Source organism: Panthera pardus, unplaced genomic scaffold, assembly GCF_024362965.1.
Source record: "Panthera pardus isolate Hobbes unplaced genomic scaffold, ASM2436296v1 HiC_scaffold_24, whole genome shotgun sequence".
Taxonomy (NCBI): domain Eukaryota; kingdom Metazoa; phylum Chordata; class Mammalia; order Carnivora; family Felidae; genus Panthera; species Panthera pardus.
Window position 1 is genome coordinate 23,503,404 of NW_026526810.1, and position 27,609 is coordinate 23,531,012.

General features: G+C 52.6%; 3 protein-coding genes across 5 annotated transcripts in view; 2 read left to right on the plus strand and 1 right to left on the minus strand.

Annotated features, from left to right (window-relative positions):
* Positions 1-3,378: 3,378 nt before the first annotated feature.
* Positions 3,379-12,407, minus strand: SNX33 (sorting nexin 33). Of its 2 annotated transcripts, none has more exons than XM_019441382.2 (2): positions 10,940-12,407; positions 3,379-5,014 (listed from the first exon to the last, which is right to left on the minus strand). In XM_019441382.2, the coding sequence occupies exons 1-2, from the start codon at positions 12,405-12,407 to the stop codon at positions 4,761-4,763; spliced, it is 1,722 nt and encodes a 573-aa protein (XP_019296927.1). In that variant the 3' UTR covers positions 3,379-4,760. The 2 variants fall into 2 exon arrangements, with proteins under 2 accessions (XP_019296927.1, XP_019296928.1); XM_019441383.2 differs by lacking the exon at positions 3,379-5,014 and adding an exon at positions 6,791-7,925.
* Positions 12,408-13,240: 833 nt separating this feature from the next.
* Positions 13,241-27,609, plus strand: part of SNUPN (snurportin 1) — a 35,922-nt gene continuing 21,553 nt past the window's right edge. Inside the window, exon 1 of one of the 2 annotated variants that reach the window (XM_019441388.2) lies at positions 13,241-13,355. The gene's annotated coding sequence lies outside the window, so the exon portion shown is untranslated. The remainder of the gene's footprint in view (positions 13,356-27,609) is intronic. The other variant, XM_019441393.2, reaches the window with a different exon arrangement.
* Positions 19,908-20,526, plus strand: IMP3 (IMP U3 small nucleolar ribonucleoprotein 3). The gene has a single exon (XM_019441394.2). It carries the CDS (start codon positions 19,972-19,974, stop codon positions 20,524-20,526), a length of 555 nt encoding a protein of 184 aa, XP_019296939.1. The 5' UTR covers positions 19,908-19,971.

A 27,609-nucleotide genomic window follows, 5' to 3' on the forward strand; every position in this document is an offset into this window, starting at 1 on the left:
CACAAGCCCCTATCACATGTCAGCAGTTGGGTCGGCCAGCTCCCATTCTTTCACCTGTGGAGCGGAGCTCTGCTAGCTCCTTTTCCCTCAGACCTAAGTGAGTCAGTCAAGACGTTGAGGAACGAAGTCGGAGAGCTGGGTTCGAGTCCAGCTCCACCTTGGTCTCAGGGTGTGATCCCAGCCCGGCCCCATCCTCCCTCCGGCCAGGCCTCAGTCCCTTCGTCTGTGAAATGGAATAATGACGCCTCCCAGGACTGCTGTGAGGACCAAGGAGGCCACAGCCATGGGAGACTGTTTTCTAAACAGCCTGGACTGCACTAGGGTTTGACTAACAAAAAAACCAAGCCAAAGGAAAAAGGCTTTGTGTTAAACTATCCTGAACCCTGGGACTGGGTTTCACAATCAGCCCTTCTGAGCTATGTCTGGGGGAGGTAAATTTTAGTTCTCCCCATGGTCTTTTGGCCAGGGCTCATGGTCTCCTACCCCAGCCGTCAGAGGCGCGCTGGAGCTGAGCTGGTAGGGAAGCAGGTTGGCGGGGGGGGGCTGGGGACAAGCAGACTTGGCTCCAGGAGGCCTGAGTCAGCGGGCAGGCAGGCAGGGCGGGCCCAGTCTTCGCAGGCTTGGGGAGGAGATGGTGCAGGAATGTTCCTCCCGCCCAGGCCTGGGCCCTGCCCACCGCATCCTGGCTCTTGCTCATATGGACGCTGCAGCCTCAGCTCTGGCTGGAGAGATAGGAGATGCCTGGAGCTTTGTTGGGTGGGTTCAGCCAGGGGGTAATGGAGGCAGTAGGGACTGGCCCTGGGGACTGGCCGCAGGGCTACTGGGAGCTAAGCTCAGGCCCTTGAATACATTCTGGCCCCTGTGGGTGACACGGCCAGCCGCTCGCTAGACCTCGAGTTCCCTGTCTGTACAATGGGTGATGCCACTGGCTCTCCCAGCAGGGGGTGCAGGTGCAGTCTAGAAGCAGCTACCTGTGTGACACCTTTGCTATGAGCGTGTGCAACTTGGGGCCGTGCGTCTGAGTACCTGCGCGTGTCGCTCTGCGAGGGTAGGACGGAGGTATGACCGTGAGTGAGGGTGGGGTATGGCTATGTGAAGGGATTATGGCATGTGTGTGGATGTGGCCACGTGTGGATGTGGCTGTGAATGTGTGACAGCGTGTGGCACCGTGGCTGGGAGTGAAACTGTGTGAGTACATGACTGCATACGTGTACATATGGTCAGGGGTAGCCTACATGCTTGTGGGCAGGGTATGTGGCTGCACGTGGCTGCGCCTGCTTTGGGTTAGGCGACTACACCTGCGACCACGTGGACATGTGGCTGGCTACATGGCAGTGCCACGGGAAGGAGGAGGGGTGCTCAGCTGGGTCCGGAACTACCTGTCGGCCTGCCTCACACAGGCTTGGCTCTGCTCCAGTCGTGGCACTGCCGTGGCATAGCAGTTCATGGCCTTCCGGTGTGTCCGGGAGCCAGGACGCAGGATCTGAGGGCTGCCTCCATCCCCAACCCCCACATGTGGCCACAAAGCAAACTCCTTTCCTGGGCTGGGCCAAGACCAGGGATCAGGGCTCATAATCACCCCCACCCCAGGTCCTGATAGCTGCCCAGGGCAGAAAGAGGGGCCTTGTTCTCCAACCCCCTCAGAGCAAAGTGAGGGAGGGAATTGGAGGCAGTTGGGCCCAGCTCAGTCTGGAACATCTGCCTGGCATGTGACCGAGGCCAGCCAGCAGCCTCTGCCACCACCAGGATGCTCCCCCACCCCCCCTACCGGTCCCCCAGGGCCCTGCTGAAAGGGCTCCAGTCAGCCCAGATCCATCTCAAATTCCCCCCGCCACACACACACACACCCCACCCCCAATACCTCAAGCTACACAGAGACATAAAGAAACAGAGAGAATGGCTGTGACATCCTCACTCCCCACTATACATGGGCCTGCCCCAGCCTAGAGATCTCAGGATGCCTACAGCATAGACCTGGCCAGTCCCAAGACTTCACATTTGGACTCTCCTCCTAGGTCCAAGCCCCTCCTGAGAAAAATGTCAGACTGCTTCCCTCACCCTAAGGCTGGGAGGCATGGGAGGTGGCTCCCCCTCTAAAGAAAGGGACACAAGAGGGTCGTGCTATTCCCAGGGCAGGAAGCACGAACAGGGGACTTTCCAGGCACTGTGGGTTAAGAAAGGCATTCCCACCACTCCTACCCAGACTGGCCTCAGTAAGGAGACTCCCCCATTGTGGTCAGAGTTCCCTCTATAGAAGGCTGCTTGGAGGTCAAAGCTGTGAAGAGGTTAAGGGCGGGAAGGTCCTTGGGTGGGTTGGAAAATGAAGGAAGGAGGGCAGGGAGGAGGGAGGGGAAAATTCCACAGAAAGTCCCAAATCTGACCTAATTTTGACCTAGGGCCAGAGGGTGCTCTGCCCTGAACGGAGAGCTTTTGCTGCCCTTTCCCCACTGCACTGGCCATTCCTTACCCCCCTCTCACTGCCACAAGCTGCCTGGGCCCCTGGCCTGGCCAAAGCCTCCCTTGAGGCCCCGAACCTACCAGCCCTCCCTCCACCGAGTCCCCCTTGCCCTCCTTCCCATTGATTCCTGCTCATACTGACTGGGACACCGCTGAGGGCCCCGCTGGGGAGGACCTCCTTGGTTTCCAGCATGGAAGCCACCCCCGGCCTGGACACCCGGGACTCTTTGGGGAAGGACACAATTTCTGAGTCCCCTCCCACCTCTCCTGGACCTGGCCATTCCTTACCCCCCTCTCACTGCCACAAGCTGCCTGGGCCCCTGGCCTGGCCAAAGCCTCCCTTGAGGCCCCGAACCTACCAGCCCTCCCTCCACCGAGTCCCCCTTGCCCTCCTTCCCATTGATTCCTGCTCATGACTGGGACACCGCTGAGGGCCCCGCTGGGGAGGACCTCCTTGGTTTCCAGCATGGAAGCCACCCCCGGCCTGGACACCCGGGACTCTTTGGGGAAGGACACAATTTCTGAGTCCCCTCCCACCTCTCCTGGACCAGGGCTTTCCTGGGGGCAAAGCTGGAGCATGCCTCCCTGGGGAGAGGAACAATTAGGTTGTGTGGGGCACGGCCTCCTATCCCTTCCTCGGGCAACCCTCAGTCTGAAATCACAGAGCACAGCCAAACCCTAGCAGGACTCCACCCATTTGAGAGATGAGGAGAGTGAGGTCTGGGAGGGGTGTGAGTCCGGCTGGGGCCCATGGCCACCTCTAGCTCCCCAGCCAGCACCTGCCACCAGCACAGTCCTCCCCCAAATTTTAGAGGTTTTGTGCCCAACATAACCTTATAATCCAATAGCTCCCAGGGAAACTTAGGGTTCCATCCTTCCCCCACACTCAATCCCTGCAGGATCCAAACAAAAAAGCCATGCTTTTGTTATCTTAATTGCAAAAGGTTTATCAAGAAAACAAGAAAGAAAAAAGATTCAAGCAGCAGGAGCCAGGAGTGGCCATGACCTCCCAAGGGGGGGCCAGCAGTGGCACCTGTCAGTTCCCCCAACCCACAGCTGGCCCATGCCCAGGCCTAGGGGGAAGGAGTAGCCCCCTGGAGGATGTAAACACACGTGGGAGACAGCACAACCTGGCCAGGGAGGGAGCTGGGGCTGACATCACAGTGAGGCTGGCCGTGGGCATGCGGGCCCAGGGCTTCTGGGGCAGTGGGCAAGCCAGCCCGTCTTGGCCTTCCCTCTGTGCCACAGAAAGGGTTCCGGGAGTCACTGGGTCTGAGGACCCTGGAAGCCTGGGGCCCGAGCCTGCTCGGAATGTGGAGAGCTATTGCTGGTGAACTCAAATATCTGGTAACTTCTGGGTGTCCTTTCCAGAAAGGTGCCACCAACGTCCTGGGGTCAGTGGCCTGTCTCAGCACCTTGAGCCCAGGGTAAAGATGCTGCATGGTCCCCTAGCCAAGGGGTAATGGAGCCTCAGCAGGTGGAGGGGAGACAGGAGGGAGTTGGCCCGCAGCTCCTCCAGAGGGGACAAGGTGAGGCAGGGACAGGGACACAGGAGCAAGAAGATCCCTCCCCTCCATCACACAGTCCAGAATCTCCACCGAGGGGGCACGAAACTTACTTGGGAAAAGTAAAGGTGGGAGGAAGGGGTGTTTTCATTCCTCCACATCCTTGCCCATGCTATTCCTCTCTTCTGAATGTCTCCCCCCCACCACCCCATCTCTCATCTACTGTCCCCGTTTACTGTCTGGCAGGTCTCTGTCATTCTCCAAAACACTACTCAAATGTCACCTACTCTATGGAGCCTTTCCTGACCAACAGAATGAGTGGTTCTTTCTTTAAGCTCCCAGGAACCCCTTATTTACCATCAATCATTCTGCATTGCCCTCATCTGTTTCTGTGTCTGACCCTACCTCTACTGGGGACTCCCTGAGGGCAGGCATGTCGCAGTCCCGGGTGCCCAGCATCTGACCCGGAGCTGCAGCAGGCCCTGGTGCCTGCTCAATGGACGAGGGGGTGGTAGCCAGGTGAGCAAGTACTGTAGGTTCTAGGGGAGGCTAAGACTGTGGCCCGGCCTCAAGCAAATGACCAGCAGCCCAGACCTCAGCCCAGAAGCTTCCTGACCCCACTCTCACCCCTTCTGTGCCCCTACCTCTAAGGGCTGGGAGACTTCCCCGGGGGTACCCAGGACTCCTCCAAAGCCCACCCCATCCCCTCCCAGCCACTGCTGGTGTGGGGAGGTCAAGAGAGCGGAGTGCACTGCAGCGACCAGGCCCGGGGGCAGGGTGGGGGCCAGGTACACATGATCAGAGGTTGTCATACATGCGCAGCGTCTTCTCCAGCTGCTGGCCTACCCGCTGGTAGAAGAGGATCTGCTGGCGCAGGTAGTTCTGCATCATGTGCTTGAAGTCGAGCTCACGGCGCTGGTGGAAGTGGTTCATTTCAGCCTGCAGGGCGAAGCCCACCACGCGGCAGCGCCTACGAATGCCATCTGCCTCGTCCTGTGCCATGCGGCCCTCGTCACTCATGCGTTGGCTCTCCTTCACCTTGGCGAAGGCGCCTGGCACGGGCACAGTGGAGGAGGACAAGGGAAGTTAGGGCTCTGGTCTCCTGCTCCCTATACCCTCCGTGAGCCCCCTCATGAGTGCTATCCACCCTCCACCTGGTGTCTCCACCAGGACGCTCCCCAAACCCTCACCTCCATCCAGCTCAACTCCCCTCCAAACCTGGGGCACTGCCAACAGCCCACAACACCCAGACTGTCACAGCCCTGCTGGCTGTACATTGTTCCAGGACAGGGCTGTCCTTATCCAACAGAAGCATCGTCTCTCACACTGGCTCCTGATCAGCTCAGACATCACCTCCTCCAGGAAGCCTTCCCCCCACCACATTAGGTACTTCCCAGCATTCCCAGGGCTTTCATCTGCCCCGCTCTTACCACCCTGTGGCTGCTCTGCCTGCCTTCCTCTGGTCTGTGAGCTCAATGTCTCCGGCACCCAGGACAAAGCCTAGCCCACAGGAGAGCTCACTTGGTACATGTCTGCTGAGCTGATTCAACCTGTTCCTCACTGAACTACTATAAGAGGCTCCTAAGGGGCTCCCACCTCAGGCCCAGACTCTGAGAGGTTCTCTGTGGTACCTGAAGAGCAGCCAAGCTGGGCACTCAAAGCTCCAGACCCCCCCCCCCCCGGCCCCCACTGCTTACAGATCAAAGCCCATGCCCATTCTCCTAGCTGTGAGGCCCTCTGGGAATTGGCCCCATGTTCATCAAACTCACCCTGCTCTTTCCTACCTTTGCACCTCCACCTCCTAGATCTCTACACACAATTTAAGGCTCCCCAACGGGCTCAGGCACCACCTCCACACCAGAGCCTCCCCCAGTACCGAGGCAGAATGCCTCTGGACCCCTCTCCAGGCTTCTCCCCACCCCCATCACACTATTGATTCTAAAATAGCACCTCACAGGCCACCTGGAGTTTTCTTTTGTGTGCATCTCCCCACAAACGGGCCCAGCCCCTCCCCACACCAGCCTAAAGGGACCAGAGGAAGCCCTAGTCATAACCAGGTGACAGATGGGGGACGGGGGATGAACCTGGGCAGGGGATCCAATTTAGAAGATCTGAATGAATCAGCAAGCAGTTGGTGAATGAATTTCAGCTCTGAATTAACAGGCACTTGACTAATTGTGCATCAAAGGCAGTGGGGACAGGTGCCGGGAGGAGGAGGCAGTTCGCCTGTGCCTGGCACAAACTCCTCGCGGGGCTGCAGGGAATCCACTGTGCACAGAAGAGTAAGGCTGTGGGCAGGGTTGGCACGGAGGAGAGAACACCCCCAGGCACTTCAAAAGCATCCAGGGCACACCAACAGCATGCCGGGGGCCTTCAAGATGTACTCTTTTTACTCTCACTCAAGATGTCCGATGCATTCAAGATCCCTTTTTTTGGTCATTCACTGTATGTCAGGCCCAGGGCTCTACATGCTGGAAATAACTCCAGAAGGATTTAGAAGGAGTAGTTAGCAAGCAGTTATGCAAGTAGTTGCATATTAGTTAGCAAGTGCACGGCTAACTGGCTAATAATGGCATCTGGGGTAGACAGTCGCAAGTCTGGAGTATCTCCAGGGCCGCTCACACAGCACTCAGAAGAACTCTGCAGTCACCAGTTCCCAACCCACTCAGTCCTTCTGCCACCTTCCTTGAGCCACCTCCTGCCTCCTGTTCCAGCCCCGCTGGCCAGACCTGGGCAGCAGAAGAGGGCTCAGCCCAAGGCCCAGGATGAGGACCCGATAAGAGACTTCAGAGCTAAAGAGGCCCTAGATGCCAGCTGCCCACCCTCCACCCCCACCCCTACCCCACTACAGTACAGAGGAAACCGAGGCCCTGACAGGAGGACTTGCCTAGGGGCTCCCAGCCTCCTTCATGCCCCTCACACGGGGGATGCCTGGCCCAGACATACCCCTCCTCAGTGGATACTGCTTCTACTGCAGAGGGTTCATACCCAGCCACCCCATTTGTGTGGGGCCCCCAGACAACGACAAGGATCCTACCTGAAAAGGAGACACTAACTAGCCTGGATTCCACCTGCCTGAAAAAATCTCGGTGCACTAAGGGTGGACCTGTATTCAAGAGGGCTTTTCTGGCCTTGGAGGAAAGAAAGGCTCCTTTTGTTGACGAGGAGACAGAGGCCCAAATAATAGAAACAAATCTACTGCAACTGCTAGGTATCCACAGACAGGCAGGGAGCCAAAGATGGGGGACAAAAGCTGCCTGGTGGGGGGGGGGGGGGAGCAGAGGTCCCACCCTGCTCTCTGTCACCTCTCCACCCTGTGACTCAGATCTGGGGCCGGGACCAGCTAACACTAACGTACCCCAGAGACAGGCTGGGAGTCAGGGCTCAGGCCTGTCTAGCATCCCTGCTACATTCCATGTAGGACTCAACCTGAGAGCTGAGGACCCAGGGGAGCCTCCTACCCTGGCAGGTGTCCTATAGGCCGGATCCTATGAACCAGGAAAGGAGGCTGAAGCTTCAGAGCCCCAGGGTCCCAGACATATTTCCTAAGATCCTACCTTAATCCATCTTGTCTCCACCTCTCGGAGGTAATTACCCGGCCCCCACCCAGGTCAGGGACAAGAGGTCTGAGTCCTAGTCTCAGCTGTGTCACCTCCAGCAAGCCACTGCTCTTGCCGGGCTGGAGGTTTCTCAGGTGTCAAAAGGGACAGGCCAGACCAGATCTGATGCTGCTGACAACTGTCCTTGGTGGTATAGTGCTCTTGGAAAAATGGGATAATGGTGCCAGCCCTATAGCATAGTTGAGGTTTAACTGAACTCGTCTGTATAAAGCACTTAGGATGGCACCTGACAGAATAAGAGCTCAAGAGGACATGCGCAAGCGTGTGCGGACTGCTTCTCAGTGACAGCGACAACCAGCTGGTGGGGGCTTGTAGCAATATGATTCTCTTTATTTATGGAAGCCTAGGAGGGGAGGGAGAGAGAGGGTTAGGTGATGGCCCAGAACACAGAGGTCGGACCCACTCTTCCCCCAGACAAGCACTTGGTCCTGCAGGGGACATTCTACCTTGGCCAACCTGTGAGTCCCATGGTCCCTCCACGTACATTCTGCAGCCCTGGGCCTGCTTCCGGCCCAGCAAGGATGCCAGCTGAGTTAGCAGTGCTAAAGCACCCAAGCCTCCCTCGTCCTTCCCCTTCTGGCTCATGCATATATCCCTGGGGGAGCTCCTTACCCCATCTGTCAGGCACAGGGGAAACAGCCTGGGCTGTGCAGTTAGACACCCCTGGGCCCCAATTCCTGCTCTGCATATCATCGCACCTTATTGTAACCTCCCTGGCTTGTGCTGAGCCTTAGGACATAGCCCTACCCTGGCTGGCTCTCAGGTAGGGGCCCTGGATGGTCACTGTTTCCCCTTATCCCAGGGTAACTATTACTAGGGCCCCCTTCATCCCCAAAACTTCCCTGGCTTAGATGGTTAATTATACGGTTACTCCTCTTAGGAGACTCCTGGACTGAGCTCCAGGGCCCGGGCCAGTGGGCAGACAGACTGGTGGGCTTCATCTCAGTGCCAATCAGGCTCCACAACCCATTTTACTAAGGTGGACACTGAGGGGAGAAAACGCTCTCACGGTCATCTCAGAGGCAACATTTGTCCAAATCCTGGTCTCCTGATCCCACCTGAGCCTCCCATCAGCTTCCTTCCATGGCCTCTGCCACACTCTTGCCATCTTTCAGATGTCCAGACAGACTAGGTAGAATTCTAGGGACCCAAGGCCCAACTTTGCTGCTCCTTTCTCTGAGAAAGGGTTCCACCCACACTGCCAGCATGGAACCCCTCCTACCCCCATCAGGCTGTGGTCCCCCAAACCTGTCCAATTCTGTCTCAGCCAGATTCCAAGCCTCTCTCCCTAACTTGCCCGACCACAGGCCTAGGAGTAGCAATGCAAAGCCCAGAAGAAGGAAGAGTAAGCCCAATGGGCTTGGTCTATTGAGGAGGAGTCCTCAGGGTGAGAGAAGATGGGTTAGCCTCTGCCTAAGGTTGAATGCACCAGCCCAGAGGCCTGTTGGGCCCGCACTCTCAGAAAGACCTCAGGTAGAAGCCCTCTCAGCTCTGTCTCCCTGCCCCAGAGTCAGAAAAGCCCATCCAGCTTTACTTCTTCCTGCTTCAGTACAAGCCTGGGAACTCTGGCTGGGTATGGGATTGCCTTCCTCCCCCCAGCTCTGCCCAGGGTGAGGTCCCCAGCAAGTGCACAGGGGCAGCTGTTTAATCACTGTGCCCCTGCTTTCCCCTGCCACTGCCCACACAGAAACATGCCATCCGAGGAGCTGGCTGAACCAGCTTTCCCAGGCCATAGCACAGCAGCGAGAGTGGCTCCACTTCCGCCCAGGGAAACACTTGCCCCACTGGGCCCCAGCCTGCCAGCCATGTCCACTGCCATATCCCAGCCCTAGAGCTCAGACTCAGCTCTAAGGCATCACTCTGTTTTCAACCAGACCCTCCCCAGAAGTCTCCTGTCTTCACCCCCTTGGAGGCCTGAGAGCTCACTAGATCTACCCTCCCTTGTTTTCTAGAGCAGGAACCTAAGGCCCAGAGAGGGGAAGGCACTTCCCAGGAACACACAGCAGATGGAGGACACAGTCCCCACATGTCTCCTGAAGCTGATAGAAGAGGGGAGGAGGACAGGAAGGTAGAGGTGAGGAAAAAGGGCAGAGATGGAAAGCAGGAAGAGAAAGTGAGAGGAGAAAGGAGCCCAGGAGCTGGATAAGTTCTAGAAGTCAATCTCCCGGGAAAATAGAGCAGGGCTGGCTTACTCCCGACTCTCCTGGATACTGAGGCAGAGCTTAGTGTTTGCTGTCCCCCAGGCTCAGTCCAGAGGTCTGCCTCCTGGCCCCACCCAGAGGAAAACTCAGCACCAAGCCAGGCCTGACCTCAGGGCCTAGGGGCCAGGGAGCCAGCCCCACGCCCTGCAGACGTTCTTCCTGAGTTACCAAGCAGCCCCGGGGAGGACCACACCTCTCTCCTGACATCTGCCCTGCCTGTGGTCCCCAGGACTCAGCCACCTGCCAGGTCAGCCCCTGACTCACTGCTCAGGCAAGAGAATCCAGGCTCAGGAAAGAGGAGTTGGAGGGGCCATGTGGGTAGTGCCCTGGACCCCTGTTCCTCCCCTAGACCAGCCCGGGTGCCCCTAGGTGACCCGAGATGAGTCACTTCCCTGGCAGTTCCTTGACAGCCCAACATTAACAGACAGAGGCCCATCCTGTCCCTCCCCCACAGAGGGGGGCCATGAGAACTGAAAACACAGCTGGGCTTGGGAATTGGCCAACAGGGACGTGTCCTTGGGGAGGCGAAGGAGGAAGGGACAGTCTCAGCTGGGCCAGGGACTCCCTGTGCAACCACTCTTCTAGGACACCAGCTTCTTCATCTGCAAAGCGGGGACAGGGGGCCTCCGGAACACAGACAGGGAGCTCACAGATAGGGCATGCAGCAGGGAGACCAGGCTCTGAAGCTGCAAGGGCAGGGAGTGGAACTTGTGAGGAGCGGGAAGGCAGGCCCCACTCTGTGCTCTTGTTATCTGTGTCTGTGGCCCCCGTAAGCCTGTGCGCTCCTCAAGGGCAAGGCCTGGGGCTCGGTCATCTCCGCATTCCCAGACTCAGCCTGATACCTTGACGGGCTCAGCACATAAATGGATAGATGAGCAAATGAGACAGAAACAGAAAAAATGAAGGCACAATCAAACAAATGGACAACAAAAGGTAAACAGCGAGCTTCATGAGGTCAGTAACCAGAGCTGACCAGGAACAATAATATCTCCTTACACCTAGCCACACAGCAGATGCTTGACGCACTGTTGAATGAATGAATGAATGAGACAGAAAGACTAGATGGGCTGCTCCATTCCTCTAGGCCATCCTCATATCCCCAGTGCCCAGCAGAGTGCAGACTTAGCAAGGGTCTCTTGCCCACTCTGGCTCTTACCTTTCTGCAGGTGGATGATGTCAGGGAAGTTGGACAGCAGGCCCTGGTAGAGAGATAGCGTGTCGAGCATCTGGAAGAGATCGTTCTTGGGCTGCTCAGCAAACATCTCACCCACAGCTTCATAGGTACGGCCCGTGTGAGAAATAGCACTGTTGAGGGCCTCGGAGCTAAAGGGGGGGTCCAACTGGAAGGCATGACTGATGGCCTGGAAGGCATTGCCCAGCTTCTGGAATTCCTTGCGGAAACCCCCCACGTGCTTGCGCACCAGCTCTGATGCTACGGTGCTGAGCTGCAGGACACTGTCGTCCATCTTCTTGCTGAAGGCCTTGAAGGTGTCCACACGGTCCTCCACATCCTGCAGGTCCTGGTGCTCCGTGGGGATCTGGAAGGTGAGCAGGAAGCTGGCACCCACCATCTCATCCTTCTCTGCCCTGCGTTTGCCCATCTTCCACTGCTTGTCATCCAGGCAGCTGAGGAAATGCTGGAAGCCCTCATACTGGGACAGCACGGGGTGGCTTGTCATGTGGTCCATCCAGAGGATGAGCCGACGCTTCCGCTTCTCAATAAAGTCCTCCTCGAAGCGGCCTGTGGCCTGCTTCTCTGGCAGGTGGGGAACGGAGATGACAGTGAACTTGTGCAGCAGGCGGTTATAGAGCCAGTCGAAGTGTTTGTAGCGCCGGTAGACTGGTGAGCCAGCGTGGGTAGGTGTGAGCTTGTAGGAGATGTAGCTTTTGATGCCCTTGAATTTGGTCTGTTTGGTGGGGTCCTCCACTGAACAGGCAAATGGGTGGGGGTTGGCCTTCCACTGGGGGCCACGAGGGCCCATTTCAATGGAGTATGTCTCAGCGATCTTGGCCATCATGGGCACATCACCCAGGATAAAGGCCTCCACCCCAGAGCGCACAAAGCATGAGAAACGGTTGAGGTTACGCCCCACCACGCTGCCACGCTTGGCAGATGCCAGGCTGTCCTGTCGCTCCAGGGGTGGCTTGGGCCGGTAGGCCATGTGCTGGCTGGGGTAGGCACCAGGGTAAGAGAGGTTGAGAGGGGGGTGCCCGTTGGTGCCCAGACCACCGGCCCGAGGCTCCTCTACCACTGTGCATCCGTCGTCCCAGTCATCCCAGTCATCGTCGTCGTCTTCCTCAAAGCTGCCCTGGTGCGAGAGGAAGCCACCACCGCCACCACTCCTGGAAGGACTGGCCACACTGGAGCTGTCATACAAGCTCACCTGGGTGCCCAGAGAGCCTGGGCTGCTGGAATAGTCGGCATGGTTGGAGCTGGCACCAGAACGGATGATCTCTACGTAAGAGGCAGGGAAGAGCCCTGTCTCACCGCGGCTGTTCTGGCCCTGCAGCCAGCCATCCAGCGAGGTCTCACTGAAGATGACCAGGTCCTCATCCTGCTGGATGCTGATTTCCTCTTTGTTCTCGCTGCGGAAGTCATAGAGGGCTCGGCCTTTCAGTGCCATGGCTGGACCCGTGGTAGAGAAAGAAGAGGAGAGGGTCCTGCCCAGAACTGAGAATGCACGGGCAGCTCAAGGCCTGTCACAGCAACTCAGTCTGTCAGCAACCTAAGCTGGGGTCTCAGCACCCACAGATGCTGTCCAGCCTCCCACTATTCAAAACAATGCCCATTGCCCATTAACTGCCCTATTAGTATTAGGTCTCCCAGCACACTCCTGTGATCAGGGAGGGATCATGTATAATCCTCCTCTCTTCCCTTGGCAACCCCAGATCGGGGAGTCTCTCCTTCCTCCCACTCCCAGAAGAAAAGTCAAGTGACTCGGAGAAATCAGCCCTGAGAGGGCAAGAATTCGCTTGACACTTTCCACTGGAACAATGTTCTAAAATAGAAGAAAATCACTCAGAAACCACCGTTCCAGAAACCCTGGGCAGCTCTGGCTCCCAGCTCCTTCTGGCTCCTCAGGCCTTGGGAGGCTCTCACATTCCTCTGTAGATCTGCTCCTTCCTCCTTCCTCCTCCTCCTCCTCGCCACTGGGTTTTCAAAAATCCAGAAAATCCAAGAGGGGCATGGAGAAAAGCAGCAGCCTCTTGAATCTAGTCCAAGGGTGGATGTGTCCGGCTTCACAACGAGCCAGGCCGGGGAAAACAAGGACTGAGGCTTACACAACAGGCCGCCAACTCGTCGACCCCGGCGGCCTGGCCTGGTCTGGCCCGGCTCTGGCCCCGGCCCCCGGCCCCAGACCCAGTCCCCAGCCCCCAGCCCCCAGCCGGTTCAGGAGCCTTCTCCCCGCCTCCCAAGTGGCCGGCCCCCACCCTAGGGAAGGAGGGGGCGCGACGAGGCGCTCTGGCGACTTCTGGCCACTAGCTGAGTGGCCTCTTTTGTTTGCCTATTTCCTCAGCAGTTTCTGAGCCTGAAGCTGACCCTGATCTGAGTCCACGGACCTCGTCCAAAGGTAATCCCCGCGGTACCCGGTCCCCGCGCGCAGGTCGTACAGACCCCCAACCCTGGCGTGCACGCACACACTCAACAGGAGTTTGGGGAGTGCGCTGCGGCGAGCAGATGGTGCGCCCGGCCGGCTCGCCGTCCGTCCTCCGCTCTGCCCCGCGGGCTCCTGCCGGTGGGCGGCGGACTGCGCCCCCAGCCCGCCTCCGCGTCCAACACTCGCAGTCCCTCTGCGCCGCCAGCGAAAAGCTAGCTCCAAAACAACAGAAAAAGGGATTCCGGGAGGTGGCGTCCGGAGAAAGGAGGGAATAGCCGAGGGGGGGGTGGTGGTGAGGGGTGGGGAGAGGGAGGGAAGGAGGAAAAGCAGGCTGGGGAATTGGGCAAACTCCACAGCACTTCCGTGCGTCCTGGCTGGGCAGGGACGGCCCGGCTCCGCCCTCCCGCGGCCTGGGGCTCGGGCGCCGGGGCCCCCGCCTACTCCTCGCTTCTTTCCCTCTGGCGCTCGCCAGCGCTCGCCCGCTCCCAGATCCGGCTGTGGGAGGGTGACAGCGACCAGCGCTCTAGGGGGCCGCGATCCCCCAAGACCCCCGCCCGTCCGCCCACGCTGGGAAACACCTAGCGCCCGAAGGGCTCGGGCTCCGCTCCGCGCCGCCGCCACCGCCGCCGCCGCCGCCTCGCCTTCTGGGCTCGGTCACCCTTTTGCCTTTTCCGTGACGCAACTGGAGGAAAACTCCAAAAGTTTGCGAAGTGCGGGCTTGCGAGGAGGGCGCCAGAGCCGACACCCGGGGTTGGGGATTAAGGAAGAGGGCTAGGAGGGAGACCCGCCGCCGACGCCTCTTCCCACTCCGCTGCCTCCCCCACCCCCACTCCAGCGAGGCTGGGCGACACTGGGCCTTGGCGCAGCCTAGGGATTGTTCTCCGGAGGGGGACCCAGAGTGGTCCCCGGAGTCAGCGGCGTCCTCTGGGAAGAAGCCTTAGAGGCCTGGGATACTGGCCGCTACAGGTCCTACTACCTTAGCCAGACAGGGCTGACATGGGAGACTTACTTCAAAGGGAAAGACAAGACCCTACATATGTAGCAACAGGGAACAAGTTTAGGCAAGACCCAGTTCCGTGATGCTTTACGCAGACTGGATTTTTTCCTATAGGCCATCAGCAGCAAGGAGAGAGGGGTGGTCCGCGGAGGCTTCCAGGAAGAGGCAAGGGGGATTTGACCCTTGGTTGGCCCATCCAGAACACTTTGGGCACTAACAGGCACTGTCCTGGGCACTGGGGATTACAACACAAGGAGGCAGTAGGTTGTGTCCCCCATCTAGGGTTTACAGTCCACCGTCTTGTCCTTAATTCGTCTATTCTGTGTCTGTCTCATTCATTAAATCATGCATCCAAGAAAACATTAACTGAGTAATCAGTTCTGTATCAGGCCTCCTGGATACAAAGTCAAATAAGACATTGTCCTTACATTCCAGAAGCTCAGATATGTCCAAAGTCAAATAAGACATTGTCCTTACATTCCAGAAGCTCAGATATGTTGGGACAAGTAAACAGATAACTCCCCTACCCAGGGTGACAAGTACCCTGCAATGTGCATAGGAGGGCACCTACCCCAGCCTGGGTGGAGCAAGGATCAAGGAAGGCTTCCTGGAGGAGGAGGTATCTAAGGTGAGACAAAGGCTTCAGCCCCTACTCCTCTTCCTGGCTGTGCCCTGGAAACTTGCCTACCCCTTCTAGCTAGACCTTCCATTCTGTCTTCCTACTTGTTGCAGATTAATTGGCATAAGGTGGAGCTGTTAAATGTGGCACCTTTGGCTATTTTGAGGGGTGAGATTTGCAGGCCTCTGGCTCCAAAACCCAATTTCATTGGTGCAGTGAGTAGATCCAATTCCCTATGCAGGGCTGGCATATGACCTGAATAAAGGCTTATGTACAAACCCCAGAAGGGCAGGTATTAATTTTTTTTTAATTTTTATTTGTAATTAAAGTTTGGTTGACATACAATATATTAGTTTCAGATGTACAACAAAGTGATTTGACAATTATATACATAACCAAACGCTCACCTCAGTAAGTATAGTTACCAGCACAGAAATACAACTGTCAGGTAGACCTGAATTTTTGCATCAATAGATCAAGGCAATTTGGGCCACTCCTCACAAAGCCCAGTTACCAGAAGGTTAGCTCAGTGAATCTAGAAACCCCTTGAAGAGGGGATGGTGTAACAAGTTTTTCAGCCAAGAAACATTGAGATATTGTCCCCCCACAATAGGGCCAGCCTTGAGCTTAAGGATTCAGGTTATCCTGTCTCTCCTACAACCAGAGCTGAAGTATGTTTCCCCCAGCTGCTTTTGGGATACTGCTTCTCTGTGATCTCTCTTGGGTTCAGATAGCCTCTCTTCAAGCTGGGCCTAAAAACAGCAACTACTTCATTAGTGCCAGACACCATTGTAAACATTTTACCTTTATTAGCTCCCTTAATACAATCAATGGGATGTCTGCTCATCCACCTAGGATCCTAGTCTTTAGTTGGTTCCCAAACACCTCAGTCACACATTCACAGACCAACCATCTTGGATTTACTCCCACACCTGTTTTGGGTGGGTTTTTCTAACTCTCAGGGACCACCCTTATTTCCAGGTTCTTGTGGGAAACTCTCTTGATGCTCACAGAGATTTCCATCCAGTATAGGTACCTTCCATTCCCTTCCTTCCAGTGACCTTCAAGCCTAGGGTAATGCAGACCCCTAGTTACTAGTCTCAGGAAACTGCACTTTGTGGTTTCCCTACACCCTGCCTACTCCCTTACGACAAAGTCCCTTTATTCAGTTTTCACATTATTCTAATTGGAGTGTGTTCTCTCTTTCCTGCCGGGACCCTGATTCAAGCTCGGCAAACAGCATCCATTCCCCCTCCAAGCACACAACGTTCCCCTTTTAGGAAACAGTCAGTAAGAGAGAGCTGCAACAGTGGTTTCCAGGTTGAGTTGGTGGCAGCAGGAGTACACTGGACTACACAGTGGCAAAGCAGACAAGAGATGACAAGAGCCTGACAGTGCAAGGGTGCTGGGCTAGGGAGAAGTAAATCTGGGAGTTCATGGAGGTAGAATAGACTGGCATGGCCTCCAACAAGCTGTGAGTATTGAGGAAAGAATCAACCCACATCTTCAAAAAATAGATTCTCAATTCTACTTCCCCCACCAGCTACTGCCCCATTTCTCTTTGTGTGCCTTAGCAAAGTTCCTCAAAATAGCTATCTGTACTAACTGCCTATAATTTCTCTCCTCCCTTTCTCTTCTTAAACCCCTCTAGGCAGTCTTTCACCCTCACACTCCACTGAAACTATTCTTGTCAAGGTCAAAGTCATCAATGACCTAATAGTTATTCTCACTTCCCCTCTAACTCAACCTTTCAGTAGCATTGGACCAGGTTGATCACTCCTTCCCTCTGAATATACTTTCTTCACTTGCATTATGGAGACCATACTCTCCATGTTTTCCTTCTACCTCACCGGTTTATCCTCTCTCCAACAATTCTTTTACTTATTTATTTTTTATTTAGAGAGCAGAGGAGGGGCAGACAGAGAGGAAAAGAGAGAGAGAATCCTAAACAGGCTCCACACTGTCAGCACAGGGCCCAACGTGGGGCTCAAACTCACAAACTCCAAGACCTGAGCCGAAATCAAGGGTCAGATGCTCAACTGCCTGAGCCACCCAGGCGCCCCTCCAATAATTCTTAAAACTAGAGTGACTACAGAAAGTGCTCCTCTTGTCTTTTCTATCATCTTCATTTCTTTGATGACCTTGCCCTGGCTTGATATACCATCTATCTGCCAATAACACCTCAATTTTTTAATCTCCAACCTAGGCCTTTCTCTAGAATTCCAGACTCAAATGTCTTTCTCCTTGACATCCCTGGGATGTCTAACAGACACCTCCAACCCAACATGTCCCAAGCAATATTGGATAGTGCCCCCCAAACCTGTTTTACTTGGCAGCCTTCCCTATCTCAAGTGAGGAGTAGTTTCTTCCACTTTCTCAGGCCAAAATTGGAGCCATCCTTGACTCTCCACATCCTGGGTCTCCTCTCACATCAACATCTCACTGCTGCTCTCCTGGTCCCAACCACCATCTTTCTCACCCAGATCACTGCAACAGTGTCCAACCAATCTCTGTTTCCACCTCTGCCTCCTGACAGTCTATTATCAACATGGCAGTCAGAGTGATCCATTTAAAATATGTTAGATGTCAATCCTCTGCTCAAAACCATTCAGTGTCCTCATCTCACAAACATAAAAAGCAAAGTCCTTACTTAGGCAAAGGCCTATGAACCTGTTATCTGAACCCCCTTTCCTCCCCTCCCTAGCCCATTCTGCTCCAGCCAGGATGGCTTTGTTACTCCTCTTCCGACATGTCAGCCACATGCCTGTCTCAAGGCATTTGCACTGTTTCCTCTTTCTGACATACTCTTCCACTAGATATCCACATGGCTAAATCCCTATAAAATATCACCTTCTCAGTAAGACCTATCCTGACATGCCCTATTTAAAATTACAGCTCTTCCTCACCCCAAGCTCTCCTACAAGCCTGCTCAATTTTGTTTCATAGCGCTTATCACTTGCTAAAACACATAGTTTATTTTTTATTTTGTTTATTGTCTGGGAGAAGGAAGTTAACCAAGAGTCCTACTGCAGACATGCTGAGCAAGAATTGAGGATGGAAGTGAATGAGGCTTGGGGGAATATGAAGGGTGGGGACACACTACAAACTGGGAGAAGATATTTGTTCCATATATAACTGGCTAAGGATTAATATCCATAACACGTAAAGAACATCTTCAAATCAATTAGAAAAAAAAAAACAATCTGTATTTGTTTTCTATTGCAGTTGTAACAATTCACAGCAAACCTAGTGGCTTAAAGCAACACAAACTTATGGTTTTACAGAAATCCAAACTGGATCTCACTGGATCTCAAGTGTCAGCAGCGCCATGTTCCTTCATGAGGCTCTAAGGAAAAATTCGTTTCCTTGCCTTTTCCAGCTTCTAGAGGCTGCCCACAGTCCCCTGATCTTGGCTCCCTTTCATCTTTAAAACCCGCTATCACATCACTCAGACTTCTGCTTTCATCATCCCATCTCTGCCTCTTCAGTCTTCCTCTTTCACTTATAAGGACCCTTATGATAACATGGGACCCATCCAGATAATTGAGTATATTCTCACCATCTCAAAATCATTAATTTAATCACATCTGCAAAATCAGTGTGTATACACATTACCTGGGGATCTTGTTAAATGCAGATTTTGATTCTGTAGGTCAGGAATGAGACTGCTTGTCCAACAAGCTCTTTGCTAGTCCACTGGCTACACTTTGAGTAAGAAGGTTCTCAATGTATTTAGAGATGCATGTATAATGATAAAACTACTTTTTCTTTTTAAACAAAAAGCAAAAATAAACACAGAATTCAGAATAAATACCATTACCTCTGGTTGGAGGAGTGGCTGGAATAGGTAGATGAAATAGTCCTGATGATGTTTTCTTAAACCGGCTATTGGGTTCATAAGTATTCATTATAGTTTGTAACTTACACGTGTTACATATATTATTTTCCACGTCAAGTATTAAAAGGACAATGAAAACTATACAAAAATAAAATAATCAACGAAGAAGCTAGGTGGCGTCAAAGGCCTGGGCAAATAAAGAGGTTAGTCCTGCAGCGCTACACTCAACTGTACCTTACAGATATAACTACCCATAACAGCGTTAAATTTATTAAACTCAGTACTGGGTGACCAGTACTGAGGGTGACGGAAGTCCATCCTATCAGGCTTATTCGTTTGAGCTCAACTAAGGAGTTGGTTTTGTACTTAATATCCAAATTTCTCAGACTTGCTGGGTTTTTTGAACCACCCGACATCCCTACTAACAATACATATTTCAAAGAGGCTCCCGTATAGATCCCGATCAGTGCGTATAAAGAAGCGGCCCGGAAATCAGTATTTTATAGGTTCGCCTGCATTCAGCCCCACTTGACAGGGAGGATCCACCCGCCCTCCTGGGGGCTACCTGGCGGTAGCGAGCGACCGCAATTACCCAGCCGGTCTCCCGTCCGCCGGATCCGGAAAACTTCCCACCAGGTGGGAGGAACCCGACGATGAATTAGCACGGTAAACCCCATCAAACAGGCGCAGCAGTCACCCGTCTTCCCCAGGACTGGCTTCCTCAGCTTCTATGGGCAGACACTCCTGAGAGTCCCTAAGGGCATCGGCCTGAATGCGAAGAAATGATTACCTCACTAGGGGATATATTTCTGGTAACTTAAGACCTCGTGGAAATTTAAAACAAAAAACAAAACCAAAAACACCTCGCTGTGTCGCCCCCGGCCTGCTGCCCCACCTCCGGCCTTTCTTCAGTACTCCCACTCGGCTTCAGCCAACGAGAAAAGAAGAAACGCGAGATAGATGCATGGGGCGTGGCTATACTCTGACCAATGGGAATCAAGGGCGTGGCCTTGAGCCTTTCTTTCATTGGCCCAGGGGCCCCAGGGCGGCCTGCACTTCGGCTCCCAAGCGGAAGCCGCGCCGCCACTGGTCTGTGCTTTTAGCTTTGGGTCTTGCGGCACCGGGAGCCGCCATCATGGTGCGGAAGCTTAAGTTCCACGAGCAGAAGCTGCTGAAGCAGGTGGACTTCCTGAACTGGGAGGTCACTGACCACAACCTACACGAGCTGCGCGTGTTGCGGCGTTATCGGCTGCAGCGGCGGGAGGACTACACGCGCTACAACCAGCTGAGCCGGGCTGTGCGTGAGTTGGCGCGGCGCCTGCGCGACCTACCCGAGCGCGACCCGTTTCGCGTGCGCGCCTCGGCCGCGCTGCTGGACAAGTTGTATGCTCTCGGCCTGGTGCCCACGCGCGGCTCGCTCGAGCTCTGCGACTTCGTCACGGCCTCGTCCTTCTGCCGCCGCCGACTGCCCACCGTGCTCTTGAAGCTGCGCATGGCGCAGCACCTCCAGGCCGCCGTGGCCTTCGTGGAACAGGGCCACGTGCGCGTGGGCCCCGACGTGGTCACTGACCCCGCCTTCCTTGTCACGCGCAGCATGGAGGACTTTGTCACCTGGGTAGACTCGTCCAAGATCAAGCGGCACGTGCTGGAGTACAATGAGGAGCGCGATGACTTCGATCTGGAGGCCTAGCCGACCGATCTGGAGGCCTAGCCGATCGTCCCTGCCTTTCGAGGATGGGAAAGCTGAGACCTGATGCTTGAGATTCTGTGAGGGCGCTTGCCCCAAGAGTGTATCGGCCAAGTCGTTGGTTCTTAAGAACTTTGTCCCTCAGCAGCAGGTCACGCACAGAGCCAAAGGGTACGGCCGTTTTCCATAAACTTTTCTTGGTCCTTGGACTATTGATAATTACATTACTGATTTAAGAGACAATGGGAAGCGGTTTTGTGCTGCACTGCGGAATTGTTAGATTATGTACCTGAAACATTGTAGTGCGAAGGAACTTTGAGCCCCTCCCCTCCCCCTAGCTTTCCCTTTATTATCTTGTAGCAGGACAGTTTGGTTAAACCTGTTTAATTCGAGTACTTGCTCTTGTTTTGTGATTAAGCTATGTACAGACGATGGAGAGTCTGGTCTCAAGTTTTCATAAAATGGGTGAGATTAGTATTCAGGGACCCACCCGTGCCTAAAGGAATGCTTTCCTAATGCCAATAAATGGCCCAACTTTTGTAAGAGCAAATTTTTGTCTGTCTGTTTTTCTCACGTAGGTTCACATCTGGGCTCCTTGGCTCAAGAACCCAGTAGAAAAGAACTGGGTCAGCAGCGACCTGCCTGTGGTGAGGCCTGCCACAGGGGCGCATGTGGAGGTTGCAGGATGTTGTACAGGGCTGGGCAAATTTGTCAGTTTACCAATCCCTTCCTGGGAATGAGTGTTTTGGCAGAGATCTTCCCCACAGGACTTCCTGTTGATATTCCAGCCCCAGGAAATACCATATTAGAGGGCTGAAGTGTTTGCTGTTAGCTTGCCTAAGGAAATAATCACCCTGTAGCTTGGCCATCTAGCGGTTAGAAGAGGCCCAGGAGGTTTCCTGGAAACATGGTCTTCGTGGTAGGGAATTGGAGAGTAGGGAGACTACCTCTTTTTACCCAAGACTTGCACGAGGAGAATAAATAGACTGCCAAGACCAGTGGATTGACTTTTATGTATGCCTTCTCCATTTCCCCAGGTGAAAGGCAGCATTTGGTAGAGAAACAAAGGGCAGGTTGACACTAGCAAACGCCTCTCGTATGTGTCAGGCACAGCTGTAAGTGCATTACATGTTTTAATCTGTGTAATACTTCCAACAGTGCTATGAAGCAGGGAATCCAATTATCCTCTACTTTTCAGATGAGGAAACTGAGGCAGAGATGGGTCAAACTGCCCAAGACTGCATAGCCAGTAAGTGGCAGAGCTGGCATCATGCTCCCTTTAAAAGACTGTCAATGTTGGCACAGCCAGCCCTTGGGACAGGTAGGGGTTTAGAGAGAATCCCTGAATTTGAGTTTCCAAGCCAGCAGAGAAAGAGCAGCACCAGGCAATCTGATTCGTCCCCAGCAAGGTGCTGTATAAAGGTTTGAGCAAGGAGCAAGCACTCAGCTTAACACTCACTGAGGCCCTACCTCAGTGGCTACCATTTGTTCCTCCCAACAACCCTGCAAGGTAGGTCATGATATCCCTGCCTTTTCAGCTTCAGAAAGAATTGTAAAGGCTGGGGTTCAATTCCAGAGTTGACTCTAAAGGCCATGTTCTTTTCGGTGCCATTCCTTTAGAAATGGAAGGAGGGGGGCACCCAGGTGGCTCAGTCAGTTGAGCAATTGACTCTTGATTTCAGCTTGGGTCATGCTTCGGGCTCCATGCTGAGTGTGAAACCTGCTTAAGATTCTATTTCTCCCTCTGCCCTTCTCCCTCTCTTTTCTTCTAATTTTTTTTTTTTTTTTACATTTATTTATTTTTGAGAAACAGAGTGAGACAAAGTGTGAGCAGGGGAGGGGCAGAGAGAGAAGGAGACACAGAATCCGGAGCAGTCTCCAGGCTCTGAGCAAGCAGTCAGCCCAGAGCCTGATACGGGACTCGAACCCACGAACTGTGAGATCGTGACTTGAGCCGAAGTTGGACACTCGACCACTGAGCCACTCAGGAGGCCCTCTTTTTTCTTTTTTAATTTTTTTTTAAACATATATTTATTTTTGAGAGACAGAGCATGAGCAGGGGAGGGGCAGAGAGAGAGGGAGACAGAATCTGAAACAGGCTCCAGACTCTAAGCTGTCAGCACAGAGCCCGATGTGGGGCTCAAACTCAAGAATCACTAGATCATGACCTGAGCTGAAGTCAGACACTTAACCAACTGAGCCACCCAGGCGCCCCTCTCTCTCTCTTTTAAAAAAAAAAAAAAAGAGAAATCCTACTCCTCAGCACTGAGCTCTGGTGGCTGGGCACAATCTCAGCCCATTTGAGAAATGTCCTTAGGGCTCCCAGGATTGGGGATTTCATGGAGAGTTTGGTGCTCTAAAAGCCACCACTGGCTCCTATCAGACTGCACAGGACAAGGAAACAGATTTGCCCTTTGGAGTAGTTAGATCCTGCACCTGTAGCCCAAATGGATACAACTTCAAAGTTCTCTTGGAGGAGATTGGGTTTAGGAATTTAGGAGTAAAATACAAGATTCTTTAGAAAAGCCTTTCACTCTTTGCAGGGAAGACAAGAAATAACCTGTAAGCAGAAAAATTGGGCTTAAAAAAAACCCAAAAAACAAAACAAAACAAAAAAAACCTATGCCAGATTTAGAAAGCAAGTTCTGGAGCCAGACTGCCTACTCTGAATCGTGGCTTCTATGCTTAACTAGCCATGTAACATTGGTTATTTTACTTAGCCTTCCTATGCCTCCATTTTCTGTATTGCAAATAAGTAGAAATATGAGATAGGTGAACAGAATGGGGAATTATTGCTGAACAGGTACAGAGTTTCTGTTTGGGGTAATGAAAAAATTTTGGAAATAGTGGTGATGGTGAATACAACATGGTAAATGTAATTAACACCATGGAGTTATACACTTAAAAATGTTTAAAATGGGGGCACCTGGGTGGCTCAGTCGGTTAAGCGTCCGACTTCGGCTCAGGTCATGATCTCGCGGTTCGTGAGTTCAAGCCCCACGTCGGGCTCTGTGCTGACAGCTCAGAGCCTGGAGCCTGTTTCAGATTCTGTGTCTCCCTCTCTCTCTCTGACCCTCCCCCATTCATGCTCTGTCTCTCTCTGTCTCAAAAATAAATAAACGTTAAAAAAAAATTTTTTAATGTTTAAAATGGCAAATATTTTTAATATATATATATTTTTGAGAGAACATGAGCAGAGGACGGGTAGAAAGAGGGGTGGACAGAGGATCCAAAGCAGGCTCCATGATGAAGGCAGAGAAAAAATGGTAAATTTTATGTTACAGTTTACCACAATATTTTTTAAGTTTTATTTATTTATTTAAGTAATCTCTACACCCAGCATGGAGCTCAAACTCACAACCCTGAGATCAAGAGTCACATGCTCTTCCAAATGAGCCGGCCAGGCGCCCCCACAATTTTTAAAAAGTGAAAAAAAAAAAATGGGAATGGTTAATAATAATACATTAAAAATTATGGAGGGGGGCACCTGGCTGGCTCAGTCTGTAGAACAGGCAACTTGATGTCAGGGTCGTGAGTTAGAGCCCCACATAGCTGTGGAGCCTACTTAAAAAAAAAAAAAGTTAATGGAGCACCTGCATGGCTCAGTCAGTTAAGTGTCTGACTCTTGATTTTGGCTGGGGTCATGATCTTACAGTTTCATGAGTTCAAGCTCTGAGTCAGTCTCGGTGCTGACACTGCAGAACCTGCTTGAGAGTCTCTCTCTCTCTCTCTCTCTCTCTCTCTCTCTCTCTGCCCCTTCCCCGCTCAGCTCCCCCACTGTCTCTCTTAAAATAAATTAAACTTTTTAATTTTTATTTATTTATTTATTTATTTATATTTATTTATTTATTTATTAAAATAAATAAACTTTTTAAAAAGTTTTAAAAAATTATGGAGAGAATTAAATGGTTTAATTCCTACAAAGTGCTTAAAGGAGCGCCTTGCATGGGTTAAAACCTAAAGCTTAGAGGAAGGCAAACAAACAAACAAAAAAAAAGACCTTAAAATTCAGCCCCTCCTTTCTTTCCCTCCCCAGGTCACAAAAGAAACTTGCAGGAAAGGTAGGGAGCTAGACTTGTTACAAAAAAGCCTAATGGATGAAAAAAAATGTATATACACAGTGGGCAGGAGGGCAAATTGATACACCCTCTCAGTCAACTTTACAATATGTATCAAGAACCTTAGAAACATACATTATATACCTTCTGACCTAGAAATGTCATTTGCAAGAATTTAGCATAAGTAAATTATGGGTCTTTGCAAAAAAATAGCTACGGGGATCTTCATCACAGTATTTATAATACAGAATAATAGCGAAAAATTGAAAATGTGTCCCAAGGGGACTGGTTAAGTTATTGGATATCCTCAGGGTGCCTGGGTGGCTCAGTTGGTTGAGCATCTAACTTGGGCTCAGGTCATGATCTCATGGCTCATGAGTTCCAGCCCCTCATTGGGCTCTCTGCTGTAAGCTCAGAGCCTGTTCTGGATCCTCTAGGCCCCTCTCTCTCTGCCCCTCCCCCACTTGCGCACACACCCTCTCTCTCGCTCTCAAAAATAAATAAAACATTTTAAAAATAGTATTGGATATCCTTATGATGAAACACAACCATTAAAAATTATGGTAGCAAGATAGCCCATCCCTTCCACATCTGGAGTGGGCCCAAGGTGCTGCTGGTCACACTTTGAGAAGCACAAGCCTTGTGCCTAGTCCAGTGCTTGGCACAGAGCCAGCACCACCACAAACGCTCCAGATCATCTCCCAACAACTGAGAGGGTGGGAGGCTGACTGGCTGCAGGCAAGAGTGGGCAAAAAGAAAGAGAAGCAGGGGCCTAGCCCTGCTGATGACTTAAAAGTGTGACTTGAGGCACGTCCTCTTGTGCTGGGCCTCACTCCCTCTCCTCTCTTAAATAGCAGAAGGCTGAACCACACTCTGCTCTTAAAGTTTTTGCTGTGGAGGAGAGGATATAAAAGAGTGCAGTCAACACTTAAAAAGAGGCAGCAAAGAAATTAGAGGTGCTTTGCCTGGCCCAGCAATCCTCAGTCCTGACCCAGGATGAAAGCTGTATGAACGTTAGGACAGATCTTGGTCTTCGCATCTGAGAATGGCCCCCACTGTCAGTCCCCAGGGAAGTTTCCAGAGGATATCCTCCTCCCCACCAGCCCCCACCACCATCCAGGGCTGGGACTCTTCCTAGCATGGGGAGGGGGCAATGTAGAGGTGAACCAAGTCACCCATTCAGCTCACCGGCTGAAAATCAGGAGCAAAACGAGATCCCTTAAAATACAGAGCAGGCAATGTCTGGTGGGCTAAAGATTAGGAACTTTGGACTCAGGAAGACCTGGATTAAAATCATGGGCATGCACTTTGGTCTGCAAGAAAGAGACCATCTTGGGCTCACCTAATTAGAAGTCGATTTATTCATTTATTTGTTTATTTATTTATTTATTTATTTTTAATGTTTATTTTTGAGAGAGAGAGAGAGACACAGAGTGCGAGTGGGGGAGGGGTAGAGAGAGAGGAAGACACAGAATCCGAAGCAAGCTGGAGGTTCCTAGCTGACAGCACAGAGCCCGACGCGGGGCTCGAACTCATGAACCGCTAGATCATGACCTGAGCTGAAGTCCAGCACTTAATCGACTAAGTCACCCAGGGACCCCAAAGTCAACTTACTCACGATATGTCAGTCAGTTAAGGGAAAGGTGATCTTAAAACAAGAAGTTAAGCACTAATAAAACAAGATTTTTGATGATTTACCGTACATGGATGATCTCACTTAACTATAACCACCTTGGAGGTAGTTACTATTATTAGCCACATTTTACAGAGGGGGAAACTGAAGCATATGGAGGTGAAATAACTCACATGGCCACAGAGCCAGCGGGTAGCTGAGTCTGGATTTGGACCCAAGCCATCCAGCTCCAGAACGCAAGACTCTAACCTCTCTGACATGCTTCCTCTCACCCAGAGCTGAGCCCTAGGGACAGTGTAGAGGTGAACCAAGGGCACCTTGGTTCCTTCCTCTCACCCAGAGCTGAGGTGAGGAATGGAGGAGAGGAAGTGTGGCTCCTCTGAGCTTTAGGGTCTCCTATGACTGCAGTTTCTGCATCCTGGCTCATGTGACAACTGTTAATACATGACTTTGTCACTCTCTCAAGTCAGAGTCTCCCTCCTGCTGAAGAATCCCTCTCCTACAGGGTGTCTCCAAGTGGGCAGTGAGAAGCTCTGGTCCTCAAGATGGCTGAGAGGGTGAAGGGCCTAGGCCTTACATCACATCAAATTACATCAGGAGAAAGCTGTTCCCTTTCCAATTCTCTTTCACTTCCAGTAACCTCAAGAGGAATGTCTTGGCTGGGGGACTGGACTTGAACACGTGTGTAATTCTTATTTACCTCCTCCCCTTTTTGAGAACAGTAAGCCCTCCCTGCCACCACTTTAGCGCCAGCCTTGCTCACTGGCCTCCTGATCCATCACTGCCCGTTTCAGTTCCCCACTGAGTGGCCAGTGTTTGAGCTCTTTCAAACTCAAATTTGGTTATCTCATAACTTTGAAGACCTCCGTCTGCAATGCAGGTAAAATCCAAACTCCCCATTGCGGCCTACAGGCTTCGGTGTCCCGCCTGCCTCTGTGACTTCATCTTCCCACCGCTTCTCCCTCCTCCCTGCCTTCTGTCTACCCCTTACACAAAGCCTCTCTGGAAATGGGGTCAGTCTCCCTGTCCTCATGACTGGCTCCTTTTCATCATTCAGGTCTTGACTCAAATGTCATCTCTGAGAGGAGTTCCCTGAACACTGGCCCCAGGACCCACCCCACTTGCTTTCTACCCAGTCACCTGAGCTCCTTAACACCGGTCTGCACTCAGCTATAGCACCTACCTTTTGTCTTTCTCTACTACACAACTGGGCTGTAAGCCCCTGGAGGGCAGGGACTGGGTCAGTCTGAGTCATTTTGGTATTTCCTGTGGCACAGTACCTAACCAACGGTAGGCATTATACACGCATCTGTTGACTGATGACAGAGTGACACTCAGGGCTCCTAATGAGAGCCTCCTCTTTTGGAAATGGCTGGACACCGTCCTGCTCCCAAG